The sequence below is a fragment of the Marmota monax genome, unplaced genomic scaffold (assembly GCF_021218885.2).
Source record: "Marmota monax isolate L192 unplaced genomic scaffold, Marmota_monax_Labrador192_F-V1.1 WCK01_AAM20220418_F8-fsc00128, whole genome shotgun sequence".
Taxonomy (NCBI): domain Eukaryota; kingdom Metazoa; phylum Chordata; class Mammalia; order Rodentia; family Sciuridae; genus Marmota; species Marmota monax.
This window is the reverse complement of record NW_026693452.1, coordinates 3,202,138-3,216,499: the sequence shown is the minus strand read 5'-3', so window position 1 is coordinate 3,216,499 and position 14,362 is coordinate 3,202,138. Positions and strand designations below refer to the sequence as shown.

General features: G+C 35.2%; 1 protein-coding gene across 8 annotated transcripts in view; it reads right to left on the bottom strand.

The window, feature by feature from the left end:
• The window catches only part of Wdfy3 (WD repeat and FYVE domain containing 3), a 256,720-nt gene that overhangs the window by 47,938 nt on the left and 194,420 nt on the right, over nucleotides 1-14,362 (bottom strand). For 6 of the 8 annotated variants that reach the window (XM_046457610.2, XM_046457609.2, XM_046457616.2 and 3 more), the window contains 4 exons: nucleotides 12,787-13,014; nucleotides 9,691-9,744; nucleotides 7,332-7,500; nucleotides 4,559-4,722 (listed from right to left, as the gene is read on the bottom strand). In XM_046457610.2, the coding sequence (XP_046313566.1) occupies nucleotides 4,559-4,722; nucleotides 7,332-7,500; nucleotides 9,691-9,744; nucleotides 12,787-13,014 (615 nt within the window). The remainder of the gene's footprint in view (nucleotides 1-4,558; nucleotides 4,723-7,331; nucleotides 7,501-9,690; nucleotides 9,745-12,786; nucleotides 13,015-14,362) is intronic. The other 2 variants (XM_046457613.2, XM_046457615.2) reach the window with 1 other exon arrangement.

Here is a 14,362-nt window from a genome sequence, read left to right as displayed (position 1 = left end):
CCCTTAGTTTGGGCAATGATTTAGCAGATAAAACTACACATGACATACATATTTTTTCTACACTAGAAGAAGCTATAAATTTTCATAAAAAGTTCCATGTCAATGCTAATACTTTACAAAAGCGTTTTAAAATAACTAAGGAACAAGCTAGACAAATAATAAAACAATGTCAAAATTGTGTGACCTTTTTACCACAAGTTAATCTTGGAGTCAATCCTAGAGGATTGATACCTAACCATATTTGGCAGATGGACGTCACACACTTGCCAGAATTTGGAAAATTAAAATATTTGCATGTTACAGTTGATACTTCTTCTGGATTTTTGATGGGCTCCCTTCATGCCGGAGAAAAAACTAAAGATGTTATAGCTCATTGCTTACAAAATTTTGCCACTGTGGGTGTTCCAAAACAGTTAAAAACAGATAATGCCCCTGGTTATACTTCTACCTCTTTTAAACAATTTTGCTCAACATTTGGCATTACTCATATAACAGGAATCCCATACAATCCACAGGGACAAGGCATAGTTGAAAGAGCTCATCAAACTATTAAAATGTACTTATTAAAGCAAAAAGAAGGAATTGGGAAGGGGTATATATTCCCCAAAGATAAACTTAAAATAACCCTTTTTACTCTAAACTTTTTAAATTTGGATTCATCAGGACTTAGTGCTGCGGAAAGGCATATGTGTCCAAAAAATGTGCATAAGCCCAAGGTACTTTGGAAGGATATTCTAACAGGACAATGGAAAGGTCCTGACCCAGTAATTGTCTGGAGTCGGGGGTCTGTTTGTGTGTTTCCACAGGGAGAACAGCAGCCGATTTGGATTCCAGAGAGATTAACCAAGGTCCTGACCCAGTGATTGTCTGGAGTCGGGGGTCTGTTTATGTGTTTCCACAGGGAGAACAGCAGCCGATTTGGATTCCAGAAAGATTAACTAAAGCGATTTCTACAGACCAAAAAGAAGATGATTTGGCTCAAATCCATAACAACTGATATCCAAAACTCCAGTTTGGCTATTCTTACATCTGCAACAGAACCAGGATGCTTTTTTCAATATCTATTTTATTATTGCCCTTTGCCATATCATGAAGTTCTATTTTGTTTTTTGAGCTCATACAGACCTAGGTTAATGTTTTGCTGATCAGTTCTATTTTTTGACTATAGAGTTTTTAAACATTGCAAAGGAGATTTCACCTGTAAAAAGTTATAAGGCCTTTACTATAATGTTATGTGTTGTATGTATTATATTATGTGTGCACACTTGTGTTTTGTGTTATATGTTTGAATGTACGTATGTCCATATATCATATATGATGAGCGCTCATGATAAAATGGATCCAAATATTTTTTTTCACGTGATTTATATGGTTTAATTTAAATTGGGTAAACAACTGTTGAGGATTGTTTTAATATGTAAACAAAAAAGAAGGTTAACAGATCTGTTTGTTTACTTTCACCTTTCCTTTTCATTATATTTAATAATTCTCTTCAAGACAATGTAAATTGTTAAGAAAATTGTTTTCTTTTAGTGCCTTCTGTAATGTTACATAATTTTTTCTCTAGCCATTATTGCCAGAATTCCTATCTTCATCCCAGTGCTGGTGAAGACAATGTAAATTGTTAAGAAAATTGTTTTCTTTTAGTGCCTTCTGGAATGTTACATAATTTTTTCTTTAGCCATTATTGCCAGAATTCCTATCTTCATCCCAGTGCTGGTGAAGTCAAAGATAAAACCAATCTACAGCTTCTACAATAGCCATCACTGAATTGCTTGCAGAACTTGCCTGGACACATTGTGAGCTCACCTGTATGCATTGTGAACTATCTGTTGGTGCAGCGACTTGTGGTAGTGTTGGGGTATTTTTGCTGATGATGTCATTGGTGGTACAATTTTTCCAAAAGGAGCCTTCAATTGGCTTGGTGTATCTTCCTCCCTTCTGCTTGTCATGATCGTCCAGCTAAAATTTGGGGGCCAACAGAGGTGAGGCAAAGAACCTCACCCCGCCGCTGGTACAAAGACCTCTCCACAGGTGTGGCTGTATACTGGACCGGTAGTCAGTGACGGGTAAGATCCAATTGCAATGGTACCAACCTAAGGACCATATGTACTATTGGACAACCTAAGGCAGGCACGGTCCCTAAGCCACATGCTTGTTGTTTAAACAGAGAGGGGGAGATGTTGAGAGTCAGCCGAAGGGGCCCCAGCAAACTTCCAGCTGCCAGCAAACTTCCAGCTGCCGGCTGATGATTGGCTCACAGCGGCCCCAGCAACATCTAGCTGATTGGCTCCTCGGCCCCAGCAACATCTAGCTGATTGGCTCCTCTGCGGTGATGCTCATTGGGCTGTTTCCCTGCCCTTTCAGACCACGGAGCTGCTCATTGGGGGACTTTTTTGGCTCCGCCCACGTGACCCAGCCAATCGGCCTCAAGAGCAGGAGGATTGTGGGAGGTGGAGAGAAGCTTGTGTGGGAGAGAGAGGCTTGTGGAAAGCCGGTGGTGGCAGTTGAGGCTCTGAGGGTTTTTCCTGAGAGGCTGTTTTGTTTGGCGTGTGTGGTTCTAAAAATAAAGTTAGTTTCTTTTGACAAGTGGCTCCTGATTGTGCCCAGCCAGACTGCAGCAAATAACAGTGCATTAGATATTCCAAAATTGCTAAAGTAGATTTAACATTTTCACCATGCACAAAAATTATAAATTGGTGAAGGGATGGATATGTTAGTTAGCTTGATTGAATCTTTTTATAATATTTTTAGACCCCTCCTAAATATCATATTGTATTCCATAAATGTATAAAATTAGTCAATTAAAATATAATTAAAAAAGTAAACAAAAGTTCTAAAAAGGAAAGCATTGCAATAAATTTTCTAAAACATCTAAATGGAAGTCAGTGTTCATTGCCACATTTGAATCATTTTAATCATAAAAGGGTAGACTGTAAGAGAGAAAATCTTGATGTACTCTTATTTTGGGGGTGGTGGTGGTACTGGGACTGAACCCAGGGCCTCACACATGTTAGATCTGTGCTCTACCACTGAGCCATACCCTCAGCCCCCTGATGTACTATTAAAATAACTCTATTTACAGTATAATATCTACATATGTACACACAGAAAAAATGTTTATTTCATAAGTGTACACTTTGATACAAAGTTTTAAATGCTAAAAATACAGTGTAATGAGCCAGTAACATTCAGATTAAGGCACAGGAATCCCCTCCCCCTTCCAGGACCCCCAAGCAGCCTCTCTCGTGCTTCATTCCTACCTAAAATGCTTTTACAGTTACATGATTGGTTCTCTGTATATTTTAACTGAGGATTAATCAGGGCATATTGTGAACAGAAATGTTTTAATTATACTCCAACTTCTGATTACTACTTCTTAGTGGGTTTGATCTCAATAGTTATACACCAAGATCTAACATAATAAGCAAAAAGGACATTCTTTTAAGGTAATACTTACTAAAAAGTCAGTTCCTTCCTCCCTTCTTTCCCTTTGTTTATCCAAAAAATTATTCTTTTATTTGAAGGTTTATTGCGTATCTTTCATGTGACTGGAACTAAATAAGGAGGTGGGTTAGGAAAAATAATGCTTGCCTATAAGGGCTCACCATTCAGGAGAAAAGAGAGACAGGAATAAATAATTATGAAAAGAGAATACAGAATGACAAGCTTGTGCTGGCAAAGCAGATAGAAAGGCTTCTTGCATATGAGACTTACATTCAAATAATGAACAGATGACAGTCAGGAGAATAGAGGTTACACATGTGAGAGAGGGTCATTTTGAGAGGAAAAAATACGAGTACAGAGTTTAAAAATATGGTGGGGGGCTGGGAATGTGGCTCAAGCAGTAGTGCGCTTGCCTGGCATGCGTGAGGCCCGGGTTCGATCCTCAGCACCACATACAAACAAAGATGCTGTGTCCGCAGAAAGAACTAAAAAATAAATATTAAAACTCTCTCTCTCTCTCTCTCTCTCTCAAAAAATATTTAAAAAAAATTAAAATATGGTGGGAATAATGAACTACAAGGTATACAATGCTTTAGGGGCTCAGTAAAATTAGCCTCAAAAAGTGGACAGGATGGAGGAGGTTGAGAGAAACAGAATGTATCATGGTCTTCTGTGAGTAAAAGAGAACATGGCTTAAGTATAAGACTGGAGATAATAGTGGATTGGCTGAAGCTCTTTTGTAGGTGGTAATTAGATGTATAGAAATGCAGAAGAAAAAAATGAAGACAGATTACTGAGTGGATTATTTACCTAGACAAGAAACAAACCATTATGGCAAGAGCTGTAGTCTAATAAAGGTTATAGAGGAAGAGACTGAATTAGGCATCAAGGGTTAATACAATATTTGATGAAACTTTATATTGTTAAAATAGTGTATATATACAGGTCAGGAAACCCCTCATAACATGAAAGAGGTGGCACACAGAACCCCAAATTTTCTTTGTACTGTATTTCACTCCAGAGAATAAAATATTTATTTTCTACAACCACTCTACCAACTTGTCTTATAATGGTACTTAAATACAATCCTTACTTTTTAGAAGCACAGTACCTTTTCTCCTTCCTCTAATAGGCGCAGTAAGGTGGCATTGTCTGTTTTTTCCTCCCCCTCCATAGAGCTGCTCTCAGCAATCTGGTCTTGTAGTTGCTCCTGGTTCTCCTCATCTCCTCCATCAGGTGCAGAACGAGAGCGTTTTAGAGGAGGCTTGACCAGACCTACAGTATAATAACCAAGAGGACCATGTGATATTGTAGGGACCATGTAGGGGAGAAGTAGTCTCATGTAGTCTGCTATGGTTTGACTATGGGCCTTCAAATGCCCTCGTGTTAAAGGTTTGGTTCTCAGTTTGGTGCTACTGGGAGATGGTAGATCCTTTGGGTGGGCCTTGTGGAAGGAAGTTAGGTCATTTGAGAGAACTTTGGAAGGTACAGAGAGGCAGCCCAGCTCAGTGGTTAGCAGCAAAGGCTTGGGAGGTATGACTTTGGAAAATTATTTGCCCCTTTTGAGCCTCAGTTTTCTTATTTATAAAAGTGGTATAGGAATAGTATCTACATCAGAGGATTGTTGGAGGACTAATGAGGTAATTCATGTAAAGTGCTTAGTATTATGATTATTGCACAGTAAATTCTCAGTAAGATAAACAGAGTTTAGCATAATTAATAAAACTGTGTTGCTTATAGACCAGTGCCACTAAGGGGATGTCATGAATAAATAATAAATGGTCAATTTCTGGCATAAAAATAAAGATAGCAACTTATAAACATATTATAAGAGATCCCACTTATTTGGAGGCTCATGAACACTGGTCAGGACTCATTTCACAAATGGTATATTTTTTCATACATGAATAAATTTAGTCAAAACGAATCAAAGAGAATAGAAACAGAATTTTTTATAATTCAGGAACAGATCATTTATTTTCAAATTAAGGAAATACTTTAATGCCAAAGATTGATAACTATATTAAAAAATCATAAAAGGAGGATGATGGTAACCAGTGAGATTCCAAAGTACGGGAAGGTCTCAAATGTACTCTAAATCACACATTTAATTAATATGTAATTAATTAACATTAATTAAAATATTCCTTGATTACACCATCAAAAATAATATTACAGCTGTCAGTAATGATTGCTCTAATCATTTTGGAAAAGTATAAATCAGCCTGTTAGGAGTCTTATCTTTTGAACATTAGTTATCAGAGGTTTGCTTTGCCTTGACAAGAACCTTATTTTCATATACAAAAGAGTACAGTCACTATTCAGGAAAGAGAAAATCCTGATGAGAACATCTGCAAAGGTGAAATTATTTTTAGGTTAATGAGTCAAAACTTTCAACTCTATGTGTAGTATAACATCTTGTAATATTACACCAATATTTGTGATGTTAGTTCAATTACAGAAGGAAAATCAGGCCAGAGAAGTTAAGTGCCAATGACCCAAACAGGAGTCTAACTGAATTATAATTTGGCTTATATTCAGGAACTAACGCTTTGAACCTAATTCTATAACTTTGCTGGTGTCATGTCAGCAAAATTAGAAGGCTTTAACTTCTGTTCACTTAGTAAAAGTTTCACAGATTCTATGACGATATTAGATCAGTTATGAAATATTCAGTAAGTCAGAATCATCATAGGAGAACAGATAAGTTATAATACTGGGGAAAGTAAAACACCATTTAAGATGGCAGTTTTTGTGGAAACAGTTATATATGATTAATTTTTTTAAAATAATAGGACCTGAAACTCATTTTTAATTTACTAACGATTTTAAAACTTATTTTTAATCTGCCTGCTTTTAATTTAAAACCTTTCAATTAAAACTTCTAAATTTATATTCCAGAGTTTTATTTTTTGAAAATGAGAAGACTTTTGAGTTTATGGTCAATCAGTGATCTAAAAAAATTAAAACAATGGATTGATCTACTTATTTAATATTGATTAAATCCCCATTTTGTGTCAGACGTCTGCCAAAAGCTATCAGGGAATCTCTGGCTCTGAGAAAGAGTCACTAATTACAGGAACACGTACAGCAATGAAAACTCACTGATCCTGCTTAAGAGATTTATAAGCAAAGTGCTGTCAGTGAACAGAGAAATTACAAAAGGTTTCTGAGGACAATTTGATATTTCATCTGTCTTCAAGACTGGATAAGATTTGTTCAGGTACAGATCACGGAAAAACTTTAGGAAGGAGGAAGACAGCATTTGGGTTAAAGGTATATATATAAAGTTATAAAATGAAAAAAATCCATGCCATTTTAGTCAAATTCATCATCTACCAAGTTCCTGAAGTCTATGTTTGAGATTCTCTCTCTCAGTTCATAGGAAGAAAAACCATTATTTCATATTGTTGGCTAAGGTATACTAGTGAAACAGTACATTTTTTCCTCCTCAGTATTGTGAATTACACCAAGGGGAGCTTGACCACTGAGCTATATTCTCAGCCCTTTAATTTTTTATTTTGAGAGAGGGGTCTCGCTAAGTTGCCCAGGCTGGTCTCAAAATTGCAATCTTCCTCCCTCAGATTCCTGAGTAGCTGGGGTTATAGGCATGTGCCATCATACTGGGCTAGTGGTTATTATTTTATATATTTATTTAGTTATCAGGGCTTTTGCTTAAAATATCAGGTGACACACAAGTCAGTGAACATATTGTACAAACCTGGAAATTATCTGTTTCTGTTTGTCAGCTTTTAAGAAGGATGGGTTGGTAAAATATGTGCAAATACTTCTCACATTGGCCCTTAAAATTGCTCATGTTTTCATGTAGATATATAAGCAATGCACCAAATGTGTTTTAATCAGAATCAAAGAGGAAAGCTAACCTTTGACTTTAGCAATCGTGTCTTCACCATGCTCTGGCTCTTGCTGAGTGGCTTCACCTTCGGTACTCTCTACTATGGCATCCTGGACAATGGCTGGATTGCCAGAGGCCAGTCGCATGTAGTATTCTTTACTGTCATAACTTACGGCTCTTCTGTATCGGGCAGGTTTCTAAGAAATAACAAAAGAATATGACTCAGAAAATTATCTCCAAGAATTAAAACACAAACTTCTTGAGAAAAGGCATGCTGTCAAGATGTCTTTGTGTTCCCTTTGATAGGGGCTTTTAGCTGATGATTCACAATAAATTCACAAGACTTCTGGGTTATGTTTCTCTGTTTTAAAATTTCATTAATTTTTTAAATAATATACATAAATAACAATATTAACAGTTTTGTTCTTTGACAAACAGAAACAGAATTTCCAGATCTGTACAGTATGCCCTGATGGATCTGAAAACCTCCATTACTGAAGGGCATCCTGCTGCAGGGGTGCCATATGGGTTGTGAGGAGCCTGGAACTTTGCTCTTTACTTCCACCACAAGTAAAGTAAGAAATTAGGTGGGTAGGGCCACCTTCCAGTTGGAAGTGTTTGCCTCAGATACTTGAAGGGAGAGAATCAGAACTGCTTATCATTCCCCATAGTGCAAGGTTTCTCTGGAACCCTGGAAATGGACACCCCCTTCTGAGGTCTGACTCAACAGAGGCAAGTAGTTTCACTGCAGATGGCGTTTTTTAGTTAACCTCTACTATGAGCTGCTACTTCCCAATTTAGTTCTAACTAAATCTGAATGTTTGCTAAAACATTCTTGTTGGTTGTGTAAAAGATTATGATCTATAAATATACAGATAAGGAGTATAGTGGAACATACAGAAGTGCATTTTGGTTAAGATATTAATTACTTAAGAAACATAAGATTTCATTCATGTTTTGGAATACGCATGCCATAAGAATTTTATTATTTTTTTTTAAAAATAATTTATCTTTATTCTAAAGCCAGGTTCTTTAAATCATGAATAATAAGAGAGTAAGGTCTAAAATATCCTACAACATTTAAAATCACAGAGAAGAAAATTATATGTATGTAGATTCTTAAAATTTGAATTAAACCCAGATTTTTAAATAATGAATGGAATTTGAAACATATTTTTCAACCTTCCTCTTCTAAGTATTATCTTTCTTCTCCTTTGCTATGAATATCTAATTAAAAATATTCTACTATCTCATATTCTTCAAACTTGAGTACTCAATATGTATTTATTTTGAGCAACTGCCTCCCTTCCTTTTAAAAGGATTTCAAACTATAATGCAAAAGATGTCCAGTTGGGTTATATATTTATACTGAAATACTGAACCAATTTAGGATAAAAATATACCTAACTGAAACCACATTACTCTTCTTTTAGCTTCAGGTAAAGTCTCACAGAATTAAGAGAGCTGCAAACAAACTGAGGGATGATATGCAGCTAATGAAAACTGAAAAATATTACATGACCTAGCAAAGTATTAAAATGATGTAAAATAATATTACACCATGGTAGGATCAAACTGATGTGCAAATTAATAAGATCAGTGCAATATTTTTTTAAATGAAAAAAATGGCAGTACACTTTGTACCATAACAATTCTTTTATATGAGGTATGATAATCATCTTCAACTCAAAACTTGATATTTAACAAGATGATGGCATAGTTAGCGATGGGCAAGACAATGAATTAATAGACGTGGGACAACATCTGCTTTTTTACTGATTTCATACACACATATAAACTGGACCTATAAGGATTTTTTTCAAAAATAATTTGAGGTACACTTTTCTTTTTTTTTACTGAATTATGTATTGAACCTTTCCAGAAAATAAAAAAGACAAATTTTTATATACCAACTAAAATAAATTAAAATCGTAATTTAGACAGCAATCATACATAGTTTCCATTAGTTCCTTGAAACAGTGAAACAATAATTGTAAAAGGGATATTCCTACATTCTCAAAATATCTAGAAGAATTAAATAATTGAAATTAAAAAGTTGAAGATGCCAGGCTGCCCGTTACTAACATGCCTCGTGATATGTTAGTTATGCGTGAAGCCAGACATACTTTACAGTGAAAACAGTGACTATTCAGCCTGTTAGTGAGCAGCAGGCAAACCTCAGAAAGAGCTAATTAGAACAAAGCCTAGAAAGAGTAACAGGGTTTATCAGCAGGAATGACACCAACTTTTCAACTCTTAGGAACTTAGAACAAATTGAAAGTCAATCTGTTAAGTTAGTCCAGTCTACCATGCACGAAACAAAACAAAACAGAAAAACAAAAAAACTGCGAGTAGTTTGCACTCTTTTGTGGTAATTTGTGTTTTACCTTTTGAGGAATGATATCATCAGGTGTCTCAGGTTGTTTACTTGGGATCTCAGACTGAAAACAGGGTATTAAGTACAGACACATCAGAAAAAAAATACATAAAGAAGAACACAAAAATAAAATTTTCTTTAGGACTGCACAAAGTATGGAAGATGTACTCATTCACTCAAAGGAAATGAACATGGTATCTCAGCAGCTCAATCTAATCAGTATCTTGTGGTTATTTTCTCTTTGATCAGAAGTAGTTTTAACTAAATCTTAAAAACTTCAAAAGTCTGAGTACTAGTGAACGGAACAAACTCTTAAATGGCACAGGATACTATTGTCATGGATGGTTTACAGGCAACTCTGTAGTTTTCAAAAGGGAAAACCCCCACAATCTGACTAATTTATCCTCTGGCTAGCGAGGGTCTTCAATCTTCCTTTCCTTACAAACATCCCCAGGTCTGTGATGGAACCGAGCAACTGTGTGGTTTAAGCTACCATCTACTATACACTCTCACACAAAGAGCACTAAGTGCTTGTTAGTATATACACCTGCCCCTGAAGCCCAAGAAGTTATACTCCCTTGACTATTTCTATAGATACCACCTAGGAAAGGCTGAAAGCACAAGGTAGACAGAATTATCAGTCCCCAAACCAAGAGCTAGGTAGTCACTTGATTATCAGGAAGGCAGTTTCTACCGAGATGTTGTCTTATGCTTATGCACATAAACACACAGGTAGCTACAGAGACAATACACAGCCAAGAATGACTTCAAGTGTTCTTTCTTTCATGGTATAAATCTGCAGATGACTGCTCTACCATTCTGTACAGTACACATGAAAAGCAAATGTTTTCACAGATCCTTGCTTTCTTAGGCAAAACAAGCACTGGCATACTTTTAAAAACTTCACATGGTTTTAATGAATCTCTTCAAAAGCAAACACTATACCTATATTGAAGGATAATCTTTAAAATACATGTCAGTGTTCTCTATTTTGGGAAGGGCTTTGGTGCCATAAATGTAGTATACATATTTACTAAAACTTACTGAAGGACCACAATACAATAAAGGTATTTTAAAGGCAAAAACACATCAGGAAATATACCATTAAAAAACAAAGAAAGAAAATTACTGAATAGTACATTAAAGATTTGTGTATTTCATTGCATATAAAATTATCTCAAAAAAGAATTATAAAAATATTGAACTCTAATTAATAATATGCACAGAGAAATGTTTTTGACATTCAACTCACATTGAAATTCATGAAAATAAGATAAATTGCTGAATAGGTAATGAGATAAACCAATAGAACAAAATGGACCAGTTACTATAGTTACTATTCTCAAATCCAACTTTGGGATTTATTGTATTTTTGACTGTATAGCCCCAACAGAAATCTAGAAAAGGGGTTTCTTAACTTTTCTAGGTCAGTTTCTTATCTGTTAAGTTAGGGTAATATGAAGTGAATTTTAGTGGGCCTCTATGAGATTTAAATGAAACTGCATAAGCAGCTCACTGTGCTCTGTGAACACAGTCACGTATTACTTAATGACAGGAACATGTCTGAGGAAAGTGCCACTAGGCAATTTCATCCTTGTGAGAGCATCATACACTGAGATGGCTGCAATGACAGTAGGCAATATACTCTAGGAGACCACTATTGTATATTTGGTCCATTTTTGACTGAAACATTGTTATGTGGCACAAGACCACATTAGTTCTATTTATTTAATTCTATGCCTTAAGTCAGTGGGTTAACAGACGCTTCCACTTTTTGATATTTTCTGTTTTCAACATTGCTGGATTGCATATTCCATAAGATAAATGTGGTATTTAACGGCCTTTCAAATTTGCAAGATGTTGAACTACCAAAACCCAAACCCCAATTATTCATTTAGAAAATTCATTCCCACAGATTAACTTGCCTTATATGTGAACTATGTATGTTGCATGAATTCTACATTCTTAGAACTGTGTCCCCTTTCCCTCCACACTCCTAGTGTAATTAAATGTATCTCCAACATTTCTCAACTGCTTCTACATGTCCAATATGTAACCCATCTGTCAAAAAACAAGTTCCACATGGTGTATGCATACTTGTTCTGATTTCACAAGGCTGGGAACTCCTTGGCTTAGGTAAAATGCTGATGTTAATAAGTGAACCCCAAACCCTGAATAAGTTACTTTGTTTTAATCTGATACGAAAGTTTATACTTTTATAAACAAAGAAGAAAAAGATACAGATAAGGCAAAAATACTAAGGTTACTGGAAAATTAACTATTAACTGTAGTAACTATGCTCAGAAATAGAGTTCAAAAAACTTATTCCTCTTGTCTAACTGAAACTCTGTCCTATTTGACCAACGTTTCCTTATCCCCCACCTCCCCAGCCTCCAGTAACCACTATTCTACTCTTGGCTTGAGTTTAATTATTTTAGATTCCACATTAAGTGAGATCATATGGAATTTGTCCTGTGTCTGGCATATTTCATTTAGTATGTCTTCCAGGTCCATCCTGTTTGTGGTAATGGTAGGATGTCCCTCTATTTAAAGGCTGAGTAGTATTCCACCACATATTACTTTTCTTTATCCATCTGTTACTGATAGATACATTGATTCTAAATAGCATCTAGACAGGCTGAACCAATAAGTATGAGATAAATGGAGGTAGGGGTTTGGCATGGGGGAACAAGAGGTGATGGGTATGTATTCTGTGACTGATATAATTCTAAACACTTTGGTAATTTTAACTAACTTAATCCTCTAATAGTCCTAAGAGGTGAATATTATTTTTCCTTTTCAGGAATAAGGAAATAGAAATCTAAAGATTCCATGCCCCATCCCCAGATGGTAAGTTGGTAGTACCAGGGTTTATATCCAGGCAGTCTGGCTCTGGAGTTGGTGATCTACTGTATTACAATGTTTACTATATTTCCCTGTTTGTTACACTGCTGTATCTCCCAACCCCCACCCTAATCAATTTAATATAACCTATTGGATTTTCTAAATTAGCAATTGCAGGTAATGGACCTAATACGGGAAAATGCTTACAAATAAAGAGAAAGACTCAAAAAAGGTATTGTGAATTTTAATTCTGTATACTTACCGCCACATTTGTCTCTTGTTCTGTTTCTGGCACATAGGGGTAATGGTTATAAAACATATCATTTCGCACCATTTTTTTCCTCATTCTGCAGGGTCCTTCTGTCATCTCCAACATCCATTTGTCTAGATGGGAACCAATGGGGGGACCCCATAACCCTCGCTCCCGCAACAGCTCACACTCAATCTGGCACCACTCCTCTGTCACATACTTCAGAGCATTCTGCTGACGCTATGGGGGAAAGAATTCAGGTTGGTTTTCAAGCAAAAGCATAACTAACAATGGAAAGCCTACAGACAACAAAATTAATTATTTGGGACCAAATGCAGTCCATGACATTTCAATCAGTATCATAAAAGTACATTTATTTATAGGTAAAAAACTAATGATTCTCTGAGAATGTGGGGTTGTGGTGATCCAAGGTGATTATTTTAGCATAAAGTAAATTGCAGACAGGTACAGGTTAATATATGCAATATTACTAGAATAGAAAGTGGAAGGAACTTATTTCTCTGGCACAGGAAATATGGTAATATTACTTATGAAAATACACTGAAATAGTAAAAATTGTACCAAGTACATATATGGTATGATAAGGATAAATCCTGTACTCCAAAAATATAAAATAACTCCTCTGACATATATGGGAGAAATCTAGGAAAACCAGATCAAGAAACAGAGCCAACAGAAACTTGGTAAACATTTCAAAAATTTTAGATAAAGAATATAAATATGAAAGCACGAAAGGAAGCTTGATTTTCATATAAAAATAAAAGCAAATTCATTTTCTATTAGTCAATGACCTAGACACACCATTTTTCATGACTTGGTCTAAATTCTTGCTATCTGCCAAACAAAATGTTTTAACATTAGGTGATTATAATTAATTTACTTAATGATTCACAGAATAGAAGTATACAATTTAAACTTGAAGATCTTTTTATATAAAACTAGTAAAAATTTACTGAGTGAACAATCATGAAATTACATAACAGTACTTGTATGTTCCTTGTGGGGATCATAATACTAGGGACCCAGTATTATGTCCATAAAACATTATCAGTTAATCATTTATAATTTTTTTTAAATTTTTTTTTAGTTGTAGATGGACACAATACCTTTATTTTATCTATTTATTTTTTATGTGGTGCTGAGGATCGAACCCATTGCTTCACACATGTTGGCAAGTGCTCTACCACTGAGCCACAACCTTAGCCCCAATCATTTATAAATTTTTGATTGATTTAGAACAGATGCTTTGTAAACAGAATATTTAGAATAAGCTGTTGAGTAATTATGAATACAATAAGATGAGTTTGCTGAATTTAGTTTTTACTTGTAGTAAAAAAAGAACTTCATTTTGCTCATAATTTTTTACAATTTTAAGAAACATTTCAGAGAGTTTTATGCCTATTTTCACAATCTCTTTGTTAAAAGTCAGAAAGAGAAGGATGATTTTTATAATTTTATTAGGAACAAAGGTGTGTATTATGTCAGCAGTGAATTTTATCAAAATTTAGTTGTTTGTTGCTTTGTTCAATGCAGTTTACTTATAGGAAATTCAAATTTTTCTATATTA